The sequence below is a fragment of the Triticum aestivum genome, chromosome 4B (assembly GCF_018294505.1).
Source record: "Triticum aestivum cultivar Chinese Spring chromosome 4B, IWGSC CS RefSeq v2.1, whole genome shotgun sequence".
NCBI classification, from domain to species: domain Eukaryota; kingdom Viridiplantae; phylum Streptophyta; class Magnoliopsida; order Poales; family Poaceae; genus Triticum; species Triticum aestivum.
The window spans coordinates 67,194,060-67,211,983 of NC_057804.1; the positions used below are offsets into that span (position 1 = coordinate 67,194,060).

Sequence of the window (17,924 nt, forward strand, 5' to 3'; positions counted from 1 at the left end):
CCAAAGCATTAGCACTTAGTGAATACATGAACTCCTCAAACTACGGTCATCACGGGGAAGTGTCCCAACAATTGTCACTCTGGGGTTGTCGGATCATAACATGTAGTAGGTGACTATAAATTGCAAGATAGGATCAAGAACTCACATATATTCGTGAAAACATAATAGGTTCAGATCTGAAATCATGGCACTCGGGCCCTAGTGACAAGCATTAAGCATAGCAAAGTCATAGCAACATCATTCTTAGAACATAACGGATACTAGGGATCAAACTCTAACAAAACTAACTCGATTACATGGTAAATCTCATCCAACCCATCACCGTCCACCAAGCCTACGATGATATTACTCACCCACGGCGGTGAGCATCATGAAATTGGTGATGGAGGATGGCTCATGATGATGATGGCGACGGATTCCCCTCTCCAGAGCCCCGAACGGACTCCAGATCTACCCTCTCAAGGAAGAACATGGCTTGGCGGCGGCTCCGTATCGTAAAACACAATGAATCCTTCTCTCTGATTTTTTTCTCCCACGTGAACATTGAAGTTGGAGTTGAGGTTGGTGGAGGTCCAAGGGGGCCACAAGGACAGAGGGTGCACCCCCAACCTTGTGGCCAGGGTGTGGGCCCCCTTCGGTTGATGCTTTTGACAATATTTTTTATTTATTCCAAAACTCATCTCCATGAAGTTTCGGGTCATTCCGAGAACTTTTGTTTCTGCTCAAAAATAACACCATGGCAATTCTGCTGAAAACTGGGTCGGTCTGGGTTAGTTCCATTCAAATCATGCAAATTAGAGTCCAAAAAAGGGCCAAAGAGTTTGGAGAAGTAGATACGTTGGAGACATATCACTAACGTGACGAAGCTTGTCGGCTGGTGACGACGAAGTCCCTAGAGTAGGTTGATGAAGAGACGGCGAAGCCCCCGGTCCAGCCGAGGTGACAGAGCATGTCGGTAAGTTGATGCTGCAGCCGTCATGCCAGTCGAGGTGTCGAAGCAGGTCGGTGTGGTGGACATCCGCTTGAAGAAGCAATGGCGTGGCGATGCCAATGTAGGTCAGATCTTGTGACGCGGTCTATGCCGGCTTGATGAAGTGATCGTGCGGCGATGCCGGTGTGCCCGCTCCGCGTAATTCGTGGGACGACGATGTTGGTGATGATTTAGCCTTCGCGATCCCGAACTCTTGTTCGGCTCGTTGGGGCGATGACCCGATGAGATTGACCTCGGCTTAATGTAGCGACAGCGCAGCCAATGCAGGCGCAGGTCGACGGCCGTGAAACAACATTGTCGCGCTGGTTTGACACTGGCGCGACAGTGAAGATTACCACAGAAATGGCTTTAAAATTAGTGGGCACGTATTTGAGAACAAAACATGATGCCCCATATAAAACTTCCTTCAAAAAGGATGTCTGAAATCCCGTTCATAAAAAAAGATGAACTCGGGTCGGATTCGTTCACGCGCAGAAAACAGATCCGAAAATCGATGCACTCATCAGAGGTTTCCCGGAGTTTGAACTGTCGGATCGAGCTGAAATTTTGAGGGGTTGTCGATATAGTAATTCCGCAGCTAATGAAGGGAAATTTTCCAACGGAAGTCTGAGCTGGGTGTTGGAGCCCTCCCCCTAAATTCATCCATAATCCTGTCCAGATTCGACAGGGCTCCGGTAAATCGGAGATCGCCCGAGATTCGTCCATCGGAATGCGACAAAAATTTACAGGGTTGTTGTAGACTCAATTATGCACAATTCCACCAAAGCAATCGTCAAAGCGATATTCGAGGAGGCAGTGGCGGCAAATACAAGTTCGTTGTCCAGAAAAACAGCACGGTCACCCGAGGGCAATGTTGATGTTGAGCCCTCGAGCTCCATGGATGATTTCTCCATGATCTTGATAGAGATCAGAGTTGATGTTGAAGAAGGCCCTTGTCCGAACATGACGATCTGAGGCGGAGCGCGGTCCTTGGTAGAGCCGGCGACGAAGATGCCGACGTCACAATTGATCTGCAGGGGAGCCATTTATCCTTCGTCGATCTCACAGCGGAACTCTCTAGTCGATAGATCATTATGATAACAAGAGTCCTAGTCGAATACGTCAGTGGAGAGGAGTCCTTGTCTTGATCACCAAGTTTTGTGGAATCTTCCTTGTGTATGTCATCGGCTGCCCGAAGTGGTCCATTATTGAACTGCAATGAGGGTCCTCGCCCCGATCCACCTAGTCAGGAGACGACGTGGTGAGTACCCCCTAGTCTAGGACACCGTCACCTGCTACCTACCACTGCCGTCCCCGCCGGATCCAGGTGAGACGGTCGACAGATCATGGGTGGCCTGCTCCCCAAGGACGACTTTGTCTGGATCGAGGCGGGGAGGCGGGGGCTATGAAGTGTATGACGACCGGCTAGGTAACAACACCCGTCTAGCCTCCTCTCCAAGAAAAGTCTAGGGTTCCCTGCCTCCCGCCGGCGCCGTCGTCGGTCTGCTTCGTCTCCGGTGGCCTTAGGGCCATGGCGGCGCGGTGGATCTCGGCCCTTGCCGGCAGGAGGGCTCTGTTTTCATTTGTTTCTTCGGGTTTTGTTAGGGTTTGTGTCCTGCTCAGAAAGAGGAGACGACGTCGGCTCCCAGAAGATGGAATAAGGTTCTCCACACCTAGCCGCTGTCTCGATGGTGTGTCTAGCATCATCGGTGGGCGTGTGGAGGTGTGTTTCCGGCGGATCTGTCCTTGGTGGATTTGCTCGGATCTGGTCGTAGTTCGTCTACATTCATGTGTTTTCAGGTTGGGTCCTTCGGACCTACGCTACTCTTCGTCGATGGCGGTTGCTGTTCTATTGCGCTAGTCCTATGGGCCTTAGCACGACGACTTCCTGATTGTCTACTACAACAAGTTTTACCCGACTTCGACGAGGGAGGGGCAATGACGGCGGCACGCCTTCGGCTCGCTTTAATGTTTGTAGTCGTCGCTAGGTGGTCTGCGAATCTGGATGTAATTTTTATTATTTCTGATGCTCGTTGTACTGCCATGATTGAAGATGAATAGATAAAAAAAAGGTTGGTAAATGCAAATGTGTGGTGAGTAGCTAGGACAAGAACGCAGACAGGCAGCGGTGACATGGGAGATTGACAGAACAAATGCATCCGAACAAAAACTCTTGAATTGCAGTCCATTTCAATGCATTGGTTGTTTCGGTATTGCATCCCAGTTCAATTCAATGGGCTAACAAAGACGTCCAAACAAAAAAGTTAGATTGGTCCAACTTATAGACACAACAACTACCCTCCGGATTTCATTGAGTTCCATGAAGTGAAATCACTCCAAGGCAATTATCCCATGATTGTGATATGAGTGCCTCCACCCGGAGCTCAAATGCTCCTGCTATGATCAGCAAAGTCCAAAAGCAAAAAAGGAAAATGCACCAAAAAAAGCTAGCGGATGCTATTCTCGAAAGCACTGGTTTGAAGTTTCAACCAATCTAATCTACCTACGCACTCCTGAGTCCTGACCACACACAACAAACTAGTAGCACACGCTAATGCTGTCATTGATGCACATCTTTTTCGCTGTTGAACACGCCAGTCATGATCCGGTGATTGATGGAACCCTCTGAAAATCAGTGGAAGTCCACAACACTGGTTGCCCTGCTCCATCCCAATCCACATCACTCCACCCACCTACCCACCCGACCCGCCTCACACGGACCGGAGGGCCGGAAGTACCACATCTCTCTCACTGCCGATGGGCCTGGCCACCCACTCGTCACCTGTAAACCACCCTGTGCACGAGGCCCAGTTTCGTCAAACAATCGACGCATTAGCAGCCAATCAATAGCTACTACGTAGTACTACATCTGTGTGTACTGTGTACTCTCATGCAGTAGCATCAGCAGAGATAGTGGCTGAAGCCTTGAAGGCACGGGGAGTCGGGGACCGAATATGCCCGAGGTTGGAAGAAGCCTATAAATAACAGCAGGCTAGCCTAGCTTCGTTAGCTTTACCCTTTACCTAGCTAACTCTGGAACTTCTCTCACATCCATCTTCCTCCTCTGTTCAATAGCGCACGCCACGAACACACTTGGTATACATACACCGGCCGGGAGTTCATCATACAGACACCGCCCCGAGTGAGTTGCAGGAGGGTTGGACGGGTGGAGTTGGAGTAGCTGGCCCGCCCGCCGCCGGCCTGATACACATCGTCGGCGACTCGGCTCCGGCCGGCCGGATCGATCAAGTTGATGGGGAAGATGGTGGGCAAGAGCTTGCAGGAGTCGAGGCTGCTGTGGCACATCGCGTTCCCGGCGATCCTCACCGCCGTGTTCCAGTTCTCCATCGGCTTCGTCACCGTCGGCTTCGTGGGCCACATCGGCGAGGTCGAGCTCGCCGCCGTCACCGTCGTCGAGAACGTCATCGAGGGCTTCGCCTACGGTGTCCTGGTACGCACGCCACAAGCCAACCAACTCGCATATATGCTAACGCGCATTGCTACTTTGCTAGCTAGCTCATACTGTAGATACGTATATGCATGTGCTTAGATGCTTCCATGCCATCTGTTGATCTGCACCAATTAACTTGGCAAAATTTAGTCGCACGTACGGGTGCAGCGTGCCTGAGTACATGTCATAACTCTTGATTAACTGGATCATGTGTCGATCAATTCAAACTAGTAGCTCGATCGGTTCTTAATTAATTACAGATTGCAGAATTTGCGAAGCACGTAGATATATATTAAGAGGTTGGCACTCGTAATCAAGATGCATCAAGCGCAGCTAGTAGGTATATGTATATAGCTGATTAATTAAGCTAGCTAGCTAGCGCGCAATGTGCCGTGGTAATGTAGGGTGGTTTGCACGTCTCCGTCTACGTCAGCTCCCGTGCGTCGCAAATTAACACCCGAGTTTGTTCCTTCCCTTGGAGACTTGGGTCAGCAGGACGCCAATAAAAACAAGGATTGATTGCCCATGCGTATATAACCTAATAAGGAACTAACAACATGTCTCTCTCTGCGTGCTTGCTTAATAACCATACTAAAACTTGTAGCAATATAAAGAAAGGCCTAACATTGTGACGGATATTACACACTAGCTTACGCATGAACTGGAGTACTGGGGCTAGTAGTGATTGTTTAAATTAATTCTCAGTTTGCCTAGTGATCGAGACCATACCTGGCTGGCTGGCTGCTAGCCATAAGTATCATCGATCGATCAAGCTAAGGATTCTGTTGTGCAAACATGCGTGCTCGCGTGTACGCTCGCGTGTTTTCTACTTGCTCGGAATCGAGAAAAGCCTAAGGGGTCACATGCGAAAAAGCTTAGAGCAACTCCAATGGCACATGGTGAGCTGGTAATTGTGCGATGGCCGACACTGCACCGTGCAGGGGCATCCATCCATGCATGCAAGTAAAGAGCCGTGCTTTCCTTTTTTTTTGACACCGATGAAAGCAGCAAGATTGCGTTAGAAACCAAACCTCTGCTTTTGCCAGAACCAGCAAGTTAAAGTACAGACGCTCTCTCCAGATCTACCTCAAAAGTTTGGGTGGAGCTGCGTGCACACGGATGTACGTGTCGTGCGTTCTCATCACTTCGTCGTGCCACTGGCCAGCCAAATTCGGGCTGGGTTGACCGATGAGCGAACGAGGGACAAGGACGAGACGCCACGACACGTCGGAGGAAACCATTTCGGGTTTCCCGGCGGTCGTTTTCCGTCGTTCGGTGCACGGGGAAAAGTTGACAGATGCGCCCGAACGATCGGTGGACGACAACGTACTCCATCCGAACTCGAGCCACGAAAACGTGGGGACTGTGGCGCCGTATGCCGCCGCCGGGGTAGTGCATGTACACATACGGCGCGTACATATCGTTCGGTTTGGCCATTTCACTATTTCTGTTCTTTCATTTCAAAAAGAGGATGTATTCGTCGGCCTCCGCATCGAGTGATGCGTGCAGCATTTTTGTGATGATTTTAAAATGCACATTCCAACTAAAAAAATATTTGACATAAAAAAACTGCCGCACATGACTGCTTCAAGAGCAAAAAGAAGAAGAGAACATAGGAAAATAATTATCATACCTCAAAAATCCTAGTAGTAGCCGGCCAACCAAATCGTCTCAATAAAATCCAAGAGACCATCTTTCATTGGTTGCACCAAATGATCATTTCACTATCTAGGTGTGGCATAGGACAACGGTAGTGCTGACTATGTTAATTGACTTTTTATTTCTCTTTTTTAGTTGGTAAAATTGGCTATTAACACTTCTAGCTATTCTTCTCTATGGTGAAAACACTATATCTTGTTTATTGCAACCAATACCAAGCATTCGCTCACCTCTTCATCATGTGTGTGAGCCGCTTTATTAACCGTCTGGTCTTTATTTATTTATTTTTGTTTCACATTTCTCTTTGTATTCAAATATTATGTAGTTTTAATATGTGTTAAATTTTTAATTAAGTCAATATGTTAATATTGCTTACATTTAATATTGATACTTTTTCCTGAAAAACGTAAAGTTTTTTTTAAAACAGGGACATATCTTTTTAATTCTCTCAATATTTTCCCCACATACAATAATCTTTTTATAAACACATGTTGTCTTTAGTATTCAGGGACATTTCTATATGCATAAAATAGGGCTATATTCCTCATGGATTGACTGTGGAGTTTTAATAGGGAAATTACCCAACCAAATAGACAGTGTGAGACAGAAAACGAGTCAAGATCGTGAGGTCATGGCTCACCCTATTTTGACATCGATGGCCACCCCTCACGCCCCCGCCTCCCATGTTTGCACCTACCACACGTCAGATATCATATGAAAATGCGGAAATTGCTCCATCTAAAAAAAATGCGGAAATAGGTAATGGAGCTCGAGCCTGGAATTTGGAAAAATCAAAAATCAAATTTGTATGTTTAAAAAAAATCTGAAAATACACACACATATCTATGGATGTATACTACTTGCCTGTACTTTTCAAAAAAAAAGTACTACTTGCCTGTAAAGTTTCATGGTGAAATACATTTTTATGCGAGCTACACAAAAATAACAAAATAATGTATTTCTGACACATTTAGTATTCACTATAAAAGTACATGATTTCTCTTTTACATCTCACATCAAAATGTATTTCATAGTAAAAATTTACGCACAACTAGTATACATCTATAAGTACTTGTGTATTTATTTTAAGAATTCTTTTGAAACCCAAAGGGTAGAAGGAAAAATGAAAATTTCGGGCTTCATGGAGCCCGAAAGCCAAAAAGCCTCACTCATGAAAAATGCAAGTATAAAAAAACCAATTCTGGTCAATCTTTTGCCATTGTGCCCCTCCATTTATCACTTTTATAGCTTCACTAAAGGCAGGCCGGGTGAAGCTAGATTAATAGGAGGGGTTACATTAAAGGAGATAATGCATATGTTGGAGGGGCGGGTTAGAGTTTGAGAGTTCAGGGTTAGGGTTCACCTTGGGTGGTCTGTGGACTTTTGTCTCGAGAGGAACAAAGGCAGACCATAGCAATATGGTTATTGCTTATGCTTATGTGGGTAGATAACACCGCAGGTTGTATAAGGGCAATGCGTATTGTGTCGATGTGAGCGGCCGGGGCACAAGGGAAACCACAATGACATAATAGTTCGCCATGTAGATGAGTGTTTAGAGAGAGACAAGGAGGAAATGAAGTAAATTAATCTCTACCATTGAACAAGTTTTCTTTCGAAAGATGAAAAGTGAACAAGGTTTGAATGGTACATGATAAGGAGTGAATTAACTTGTCCATAGCCTTCCACACAGAGTGCGTGTAACGTGTGATGACGGTGTTTGAATTTTGTTCCTTCCAAAAAAAGAGTTTTCCCCGCTTTATATTATAAAGCAAATTTTGCTCCTTCCCTCGCACGCATGTAATGTTCCAAGTAAAATAACACGAGGTGACGCCATGGGTTGTGTTTGCAGCTTGGCATGGGCAGCGCGCTGGAGACACTGTGTGGGCAGGCGGTGGGCGCGGGGCAGGTGGACATGTTGGGCATCTACATCCAGCGCTCCTGGATCATCTGCGGCGCCACCGCGCTGGTGCTCGCGCCAACCTACGTCTTCGCGGCGCCCATCCTCCGCGCGCTCCACCAGCCCGCCGCCATGTCCGCCGTCGCGGGGCGCTACACACGGTGGGTCGTCCCGCAGCTGTTCGCTTACGCCGCCAATTTCCCGCTGCAAAAGTTCTTCCAGGCGCAGAGCAAGGTCTGGGCCATGACCTTCATCTCCGGCGTCGTCCTCGCCCTCCACGTCGTGCTCAACTACGTGTTCGTCACGCGCCTCGGCCACGGCCTCTTCGGCGCCGCCATGATCGGCAACGTCACCTGGTGGATCATCATCCTCGCGCAGTTCGCCTACCTCGTCTCCGGCTGCTTCCCCGAGGCGTGGAAGGGGTTCTCGATGCTCGCCTTCAGCAACCTTGCCGCCTTCGTCAGGCTCTCCCTCGCCTCCGCCGTTATGCTCTGGTTGGTAGATACACGAATTTAATTGAAACCACCTGGTAGATTGCCTGGTATCATTTTGAATAGTACTTATAGAATTTATATGTGTGTGTGTGTGTGTGTTGTTTAGCTTGGAGCTTTGGTACTACACTGCAGTGCTCATCCTTGTGGGTCTCCTGAAGAATGCTCAACTCGAGGTTGACATCATGTCAGTCTGGTAAGCAAATTTCCTCTGACAAACCTGTAACTGAACTTTGTACATGTACAGAAATGGTTCAATGATTAAACGGTTTCTGAAATCTGCAGCATCAACTACCAGCTCTGGACCCTGATGGTTGCACTTGGCTTCAATGCAGCAGTGAGGTATAATGCTCTCAACAACACAAATATAGCACCACCAACACAAGAGAAGACGAGATCCATCAATGTATGTGCTGATGCAAAAAATCTATGACATGCAGCGTTAGGGTGTCGAACGAGCTGGGCGCGAACAGGCCGAAGGCAGCCAGGTTCTCAGTGATCATGGCAGTGTCGACGTCTGCCGCCATCGGGGCGGTCTTCTTGGCCGTGTTCCTCGCCTGGAGGACCGAGTTGCCACGCTTCTTCAGCGACAACGAAGAGGTGGTGAGCGAGGCTGCAAAGCTCGGCTATCTTCTTGCAGCAACCATCTTCCTCAACAGCATCCAGCCTGTGCTCTCAGGCACGTACCACCACTACACCCACCAGTCACCAAATTAGGCCATTATTCCCAACGAAAATAGGAAGATCTGAACGAGAAATTGTTTCGGTGTCACTGTGCAGGTGTGGCGATAGGAGCAGGGTGGCAGACGCTTGTTGCCATCATAAACATTGGGTGCTACTACTTGGTTGGCATCCCACTGGGGGTCCTCTTTGGCTTCAAGCTTAGACATGGTGCATTGGTAAGGACAAAATCAGATCAACCTCCAAGATGGATGTATAATTATTATTTTTGAGAGAAATAAGATGGATGCATAATTACAAAACGGGAATTCGGATTCTAACCTGCTATGAATATACAACAACGTGTTTCTGCAGGGGATTTGGGTGGGCATGTCCATTGGCACGCTGCTGCAGACTGCTGTACTTCTCATAATTTGCTTCAGAACCAAGTGGGAGAAACAGGTGATGTACAATGCTAACATCACCCGATCCGTCGATCGTAGTTATTTTTTATATATAATGACTCGATCGAAGTTGAGCAGATCCTTATATAAAAAGTGTCTGAACTTTTAACGTGCAGGCTATGTTGGCCGAAGAGAGGATAAGGGAGTGGGGAGGAAGCAGTGAAACATTGCCGGCGGCGACGAACGGTAGCATACATAGATGATCAGATGGTTCCTTCATGCAGATTGGACAATGATAATATGTACATGGAAAACACATATAGGTAGATTGTATAGAACTAATTAACATCCACAGACTGAGATTGATCCGGTGTACCTCGGCTTTGCGGCAATGTTGCTTGGGACCATGGTCCATCCGAACCCACGCTCAAAACCACTCATCTGAAGGCACCGCGTCTGGGGATATGTGCATGGTTGGTAAAGTATTGCATGGCGGGAATAGTTTAGGAAGATGGAGGGAACAGTTTGGTGAGGGTTAGAAGCACTACATGTGCTAATAATCCTATTTGATGCTATTAGCTAATAAAATAGTGATGTTACATCGGGCAATGAAATGTTGTCTACCATGCACAAGCACTGTTTACTATTGTTTATTGCCTCGTTATGCTCGCCAAGCTCTGTTCCCAACACATGAATGGAGTAGGCTGGCAAGGAATCCATAGATAAATTTTCATAGTTACATTTGCAACTCTTTTTTCTTCAGTTTTGTATCCCATGAAACTTACATTTTTCCTGTACATGATTGATGGCCTGCTGATCAGACATATAGCAAAGCCAATAGTATCTAGAATTTTTAGTTTCTGAACAGATAAATTTTCATAGTTGATGTGTCTACATCTCTTTTTCCAAAATATCAGTACTAGTTTCCTACTTAATATTGATTGAAAGTATTATAGGCACATAACTTACTGCTATTCAACTTTTGAAAAATCTAGACATTTTTATAACACATATGCTTATCGAAGCTTTAAAAATAATTCTTTTGTAGCTGCTATCATGATAAATCGACATTTTTGTGCAAAGGTGTGATAGGTATGTACCTAGAGACATGTGCCAGCCCATCTAGTCTGAAATAAAAAAATGCTAGCCCACACAGGCCTAGGGTGTGCTTACAAGCAGATAGGTTAACGTGAGCCTGGAGAGGTTAAGATGTAACAGAAAATTTGAACACAAAAGAGGCACAGATCCACATGTGTAACGGTTGGAAATCGTATGGTCTGGACCATGGGTTCGGCCGAACCATGGTCCTGAAAATCGCCTCTCTCGGCTTTGTCATTGGGGAAATCGGCCTTTTAGGATCTGTTTCGATTGGAGAAATGAAATTCAACTACTAATTCATGTTTTATGAGAATTAGAATTGGGCATCAATTTCAGTTCAGTTATATGTATGGCAACAGAGTCGGAAACCAAACTAGTAGTGAAGTCAAGTACTGTATAAGTTTTGTTTGGTTCAACACTTTTAAGAATCGAGAGCGTAGACACACCGATGTATTTATGTATGTAGTGTTACATATAACATACTACAAGTAATTATAACTAAAACACAATTGCTACAGACATGTACCAAATTATATTTTTTGAACATATAATATTATTATATGCATAAATGTGAGGCACATATATATACAAATTACTCTTGATGTTACAATAATGCATTATATATTTTCTATGAACGAATTTGTATAGTGGATTGTAGTAGGTTTTTCCCTTATATTTTATTGTATGTCCACATATATGTCTTTTTTTCTTCTTGTTAGCCCATCATATACTTTAAATATATAATATATAATCTGTGCTAAAAATATTTAAATTACTATTTATAGAAACTCCGTTACGAAGGGAAAAAAACTCTCACGAGTCCCTCATCATAGGCGGCTTGTTGTTCATTGTCGGATTCGATAACCACAAGCCGGTTTGTATACCAGCTCAGGCTCCCTGGAGGTGGACCATCCCAGCTCAGACTCCCTGGAAGTGAGGTCACCTCCAGGGAGCCTGAGTTGGGATGGTCCAGTAACCACAAGCCGAGTCACGCTGACGCCATGCGTGATTTTATTTTTGGTTTTTGTTTTTCCTTCATATTTTCTTTAAGTTTTTACTACTTTTGTTTATATTTCAAGATATTAAATACACACACACACTACAAAAGCATTTACATTTTTTTTGAAAAATGTTAATCTTCTATTTGAAAAATCTTAAACATGTTTAGAAAATATTTCTGGTGTGCATGAAAAAATGTATAATGCGAATGACAAAATTATAAATGTTAATCATGTGTATGAAAATGTTTGTGGCAATTCAAAAATGTTACACATTTCAATAAAATGTACGTGATTTTTTTTAAAAAAATACAATGTAAAAGAATGTTTGTGTAGTTCAAAGCAAAAGTTAAGTACATTCAAAACATGTTAATCAAATTTAGTTCAATATTCACAAGTTTAAAAAATGTGTGCGTGGTGTTTTGAAAAATGTTTGCGTAGTTAAAAAATTTATCATTCAACCATGTTTTAACATGTATTTAAAAAAATGATTAGCCTACCCCAACTTGTTTGAAATTAAAGGATTTTTTAGGGGTGTTTTTGTTGTTGTTGTTGTTGAAAAATATATTCAACACATGTTTTTGAATTTTTTTTAAAACATGTATACAAAAAATATACAATGTGTATGAAAAAGTGGACAGATGTTGAAAAAAGAAACCAAAAAAGCGACAATGAAAGAAAAAGAAAGGCGATGAAATAATAAAAACTAAAAAAATCCAAGAAAGACACAAAGAAGATCAAAGTATAAAGAAAAAAAAACAAAGAAAATTGTTGCAAAAACAGGGAAAACCAAAATCATAATGAAGAAAAGAGGAAAATTAGTGAAAACCCCAAATAAAAACAACAGAGAACGAAAAGAAAAAAAACCAGACTATACCGATCGAACGTAGCGACCGGACAAAGTGTGAATGAAGCCATCAAGCAACATAGCTAATGGGCCGACCCGTCATTGATTCCTTATTAGGAATCGGTAGGTGCGAGCCATAGGACTGGAGGTTAACCCATGTGTGGGACCTTCAGGGGTCACTTTTGGTGCCATCAGAGCATGTCAAGTGGTGCGTCGTCGCCGCCACATATCGCGTGTTGGACGCTTTCTCTGAATTTTATTTTATTTTTCTGTATGCATTTTTGGATTTTAGATTTCCTTTTATGATTCTTGCCTTCGTCGTTTGCCTGGTTTTCTCCGGTTTCTGTTTGTGCGGGAAAAAAAATTATGCTTCCAAGAGAAGTACATATTTGCTTTCGTGAAGGCGCATATATGCTCCTCGTAAAAGGAAAAAAATATTATGCTTCCATGAGAAAGCACAGATTTGCTTTTCGTGGAAGTACGGATTTGCTTCCATAAGAAACACAACTATTTTTTTCAAAAAGGGGGAAAATGTGCTTCCAGAAGAAGCAAAGACGAAGACACAAATTTGTTTCCGTTCAGGAGATAAAACATTTTGAATAACAAATTTACAAAAAAAACCTTTCAGGTTGCGTCAAGTGGCGCACTGTATGTATGTCACTTGTCAGTGCCTGAAAAGGTGGGAGTGACATTTGTAAGAAATGACTCTTCGTTGGTGATTTCGGAGACATAGCCCTAGCGTTCTACCACCCTCCTTGCACTTGACATGCCTAAGTGAACCCGTGCACGCGGCTCAGTTTCGTCTATTCTGGTGTTCATTGTACTATCATGATTGAAGATAAATAGATTGAAAAAAAAATCGCAAAAAAAGAAAAGAAAAAATAAAAAATGATTGAAAAGGGAAAAATATTATTTTTCGAGGGGTACAAGGAAAAAACAAATAAAATAGCGGGAAAAAGAACTTTGACGCCTAGGAAGCACGGATTCGACGAACTTTTTTTCACGAAAAAACCGAACCGGGAGCACGGATTTTTCCCTTTCAGAAATAGGCACGCCTATGCCTCTCACGAAATCACAACCCTGCCTCTCGCGGAAGCAAAACCATGACTCTCGCGAAAAAAAAGAGAAAACGTGTTTTTTTTTCATTTTCGAGGAGGCACGGCCGTGACTCCTGCAAAAGCACAACCGTGCCTCTCGCATAAGCAAAACCGTGACTCTCGCGAAAGGAAAAATTCGTTTTCGAGAGGCACGGCCGTTATTCTCGCGAAAGCACAACCATGCTTTTCGCGGAAGCAAAACTGTGACTCTCGTGAAAGGAACAAAAACAGGAAATGCGTTTTTTTCGTTTCCGAGAGGCATGGCCATGACTCTCGCTAAAGCACAATCATGCCTCTCGCGGAAGCAAAACCGTGACTCTCGCGAAAGGAAACAAAAACAGAAAACACAATTTTTTTCGTTGCCAAGATGCACGGCCGTGACTCTCGCGAACGCAAACCGTGTCTCTCGGGGAAGCATAACCGTGACTATCGTGAAAAAAACGTGTTTCTTGCGCAATTTTTTTTTGAAAATTTTCTGTTGTACAAAAAGCTAAGGAAGACCGGTGGAAAACCAAAACATCGAAAAAACCGTTTAAAAAGCCGAAAACGTGCGCAGAAAAATAAAAAGAATAAAATCCAAAAAGAGCGTCCAGAGCGCGACACGTGGCAAATGGCTGAGAGCGCGCCAAGTGGCACTGATTGTTGCGAGGCTCCCTGTCACGCCCAATATGCGACCCTATCTAAAAGGAACTCGAAGGTCCCACCAAGGATAGACCCGCATATTGAAACGCTTTTGCAAGGTGGATATCATTACATCAACATTACATAATACATGGGGATGCATACAAGAGGCATACAATGCCACACGAATACAACATCACAATACAAAAGAGCATCATCCGACTACGGATGAAACACAAACAGAAGCTCAAACGACATCCACCCTGCTAGCCCAGGCTGCCGACCTGGAACCTATCCCCTGATCGAAGAAGAAGCAGAAGAAGAACTCCAAAACAAGTAAGCATCGCTCTCGCATCCTGATCATCTCATAACCTGTACCTGCAACTGTTGTTGTAGTAATCTGTGAGCCACGAGGACTCAGCAATCCCATTACCATGGGTATCAAGACTAACAAAGCTTAAAGGGAAAGGAAGGGGTAAAGTGGTGAGGCTGCAGCAGCGATTAAGCATATATGGTGGCTAACATACGCAAATAAGAGCGAGAAGAGAAGCAAAGGAACGGTCGTCAACTAGCAATGATGAAGAGGTGATCCTGAACACCTACTTACGTCAATCATAACACAGAAACCGTGTTCACTTTCCGGACTCCGCCGAAAAGAGACCATCACGGCTACTCACATGGTTGATGCGTTTTAATTCGGATCTGGTGTCAAGTTATCTACCACCGGACTTAACAAATTCCCATCTGCCTATAACCGCAGGCACGGCTTTCGAAAGATTATACCCTGCAGGGGTGTCCCAACTTAGCCCATGATAAGCTCTCGCGATCAACGAAGGATATTCCTTCTCCCAGGAAGACCCGATCAGACTCAGAATCCCGGACATTTCGACAATGGTAAAACAAGACCAGCAAAGCCGCCCGAATGTGCCGACAAATCCTGATAGGAGCTGCACATATCTCGTTCTCAAGGCACACCGGATTGTCCAAACTTCCGGTAGGCCAACCCAGAGTTGTCCCTGGTGGCCACCGGCGGCTGATAGGTTGGACCAACACTCACGACGAGCACTGGCCCGGGGGGGATAAAATAAAGATGACCCTCGAGAGCGCGACTCCCAAGGGAAAAAGGGCTAGGTGAGGCAAATGGTAAAACCAAGGTTGGGCCTTGCTGGAGGAGTTTTATTCAAAGCGAACTGTCAAGGGGGTCCCATAAATCACCCGACCGCGTAAGGAACGCAAAATCCGGGAACATAACACCGGTATGACGGAAACTAGGGCGACAAGAGTGGAACAAAACACCAGGCATAAGGCCGAGTCTTCCACCCTTTACCAAATATATAGATGCATTAATAATATAAGAGATATTGTGATATCCCAACCAAAATCCTGTCCACCATGGAGAAATCTTCAACTTCACCTACAACTAACAACGCTATAAGAGGGGCTGAGCAAAAGCGGTAACATAGCCAAGCAATGGTTTGCATAGGAAAGGTATCAAAGGTTAGAGGTTCATGGCAATATGGGAGGCTTGACGAGCAAAAGATAGGTAGCGCAGCAAAGCGATGGAACGAAGCAACTGGCATAGCAATGATAGTAATGAGATCCAGGGTAGCGGTCATCTTGCCTGAAATCCCGCAAGGAAGAAGAACGAGTCCATGAAGAAGACGAACGGATGAAGCCGAACCAAGCGTAGACGAACGAATCTTCACGATCGCAACGAAACGGGAACTATCGAGAGAAGCACACAACATAGTAAACACACCACTCATAGACAAGACATGATGCACAACAAGCATGATGCATGACAAGACTACATGCTGCTACTCATGGCAAGAGATGATGCAAACAAGAGCAACACATCAATGCAAGTTTAAATGAGGCCGGGAACAACATATAACAATTCCGGTAAGTCCTCATATGCATATTTCGAAATTGGTCCAGATCTGAATAAACCTTATGTTCAAGTTGTTAAACAGCAAGTTAAGATGCACCAAGATGATCTACACGAGATTCTAGTCAAGTTACATATAAAGTTCATTTAATTCGGAGCTACGGCCTAGAAGATATGAGCAAAACAAGTTAAGCATGGCATTGATGCAAAATGCACCCAAACATCAAGCAAACACCCCAAAAAAAGGATGCAACATGATAATATGAAACTATATGCAATTCTAAGCAAGTTTCATATAGAGCACACTCAAAACGGAGCAACGGTGCAACACACACACATGAAACAAGTTTAAAGGACAAGCTGTCCGAAACAGCAACTAGGCATATTGCAAGCATCAACACAACATGCTACAGGACCTCAACAAGAAAACAAAAGGCATGAGCATGATGTACAGGTAAAGTATAACAAAACATGAACACTGAGCTATCTCCAGAAATCACTAGAACATCCTCAAACACACATGGCAAGATTGCAAATAATAACAGTTCAGACTTTGCTGAAAATAATATCAGGTTGCAATGTTTAGAGCTATCAAACAACATGTTACAGGAACTTATCATGGCAAACAAAGGCATGGCATGAATCTACTAAATACATAGATCAAATGTCCCTTATTGACCATAAGCCAAAAAGGATCAGAAAATATGATGGCACCCATGTTAACATGGCAATTTATATTACAGATTCATACATGGCAGGAACAGAATTTTGAAGGCATGTTGATGAGCTTGTGCAACTCACTACAGAGCAAAACATGTCATGGCAAGGTTACCAACAGTAAGAAGGCATGTTTATGAAGCTAAGCATGGCAATAGCAAGTCCATAGGGTACATGTATCACTAACAACAAGCATGGCAACAACTGAACTTAATGTTAACAGGCTGACAACAACATTATGTAGCAACTTTGAAGCAAGATATGAACAAGCTACAGAAATCTATAAATGCAACCAGGGGCATGAATGGATAGAGCATGACATGTAGAACAAAACATATTTAGTGAACATCTCCAGATTATGTATAGAATGATTTGTAGCAGCAGGTTTATATAGCATCATGAAATAACAGATTCAGCCTAGCAAAATAGCAACAACAAGTACCCTACTTAACAAGCTTGATTCACTCACCACAAGTCATTGCATGACAAGATAAGCATATAATCAGCAATAAGACATGTTTATGAAACAAACCAAGGCAAGAACAAGTTCATAGCATGCAAGGACCAACTACAACAACCTTGGCAACATTGAATAACATGTAAACAATCTGCCAGGAAACATTTTGAAGCAAAAGTCGAGCACGAAAATGACATGCTAGACTACTCCATAATTGCAAATAAGGGAATGAATGGATAGAAAATAATCATATGTTCAAAACACCCTTACTGAAGTATCTCAAAATATGCATGGATCTCTCTGTAGCAACATGTTTACATGGCATCAAAATAACAGCAGAACAGGGACTAAAATCAGTAACATCACGAAGCCTAGTTTGCATGCTTGTGCTAGTCATCACATTGATCTCAAAAATACATGGTAAGCACCTCTGTAAAGAATACATGGCATAGATCAAAACACATGTAGACATCAACCTCATAGGATGCACACATCAATCATGGCAAAAATGACAAAAGAGCAAGTTCTGTTAACAGATAGCAGACAACATCATGATGCACTCTTGCAATGATGATTCAGGTATCAAGATGGACTCAAATGAATATGATGCAATGGAATGAAATGATGCACTCGTTGAGACGAACAATTTGACATATTACACGCACGAAA

General features: G+C 44.0%; 1 protein-coding gene across 1 annotated transcript; it reads left to right on the forward strand.

The window, feature by feature from the left end:
- Nucleotides 1-3,946: 3,946 nt before the first annotated feature.
- On the forward strand, nucleotides 3,947-10,141 carry LOC123094431 (protein DETOXIFICATION 29). Its single transcript, XM_044516438.1, has 8 exons — nucleotides 3,947-4,421; nucleotides 7,930-8,471; nucleotides 8,578-8,664; nucleotides 8,754-8,810; nucleotides 8,909-9,147; nucleotides 9,249-9,367; nucleotides 9,504-9,590; nucleotides 9,709-10,141. The coding sequence occupies exons 1-8, from the start codon at nucleotides 4,224-4,226 to the stop codon at nucleotides 9,793-9,795; spliced, it is 1,416 nt and encodes a 471-aa protein (XP_044372373.1). The 5' UTR covers nucleotides 3,947-4,223; the 3' UTR covers nucleotides 9,796-10,141.
- Nucleotides 10,142-17,924: the final 7,783 nt, after the last annotated feature.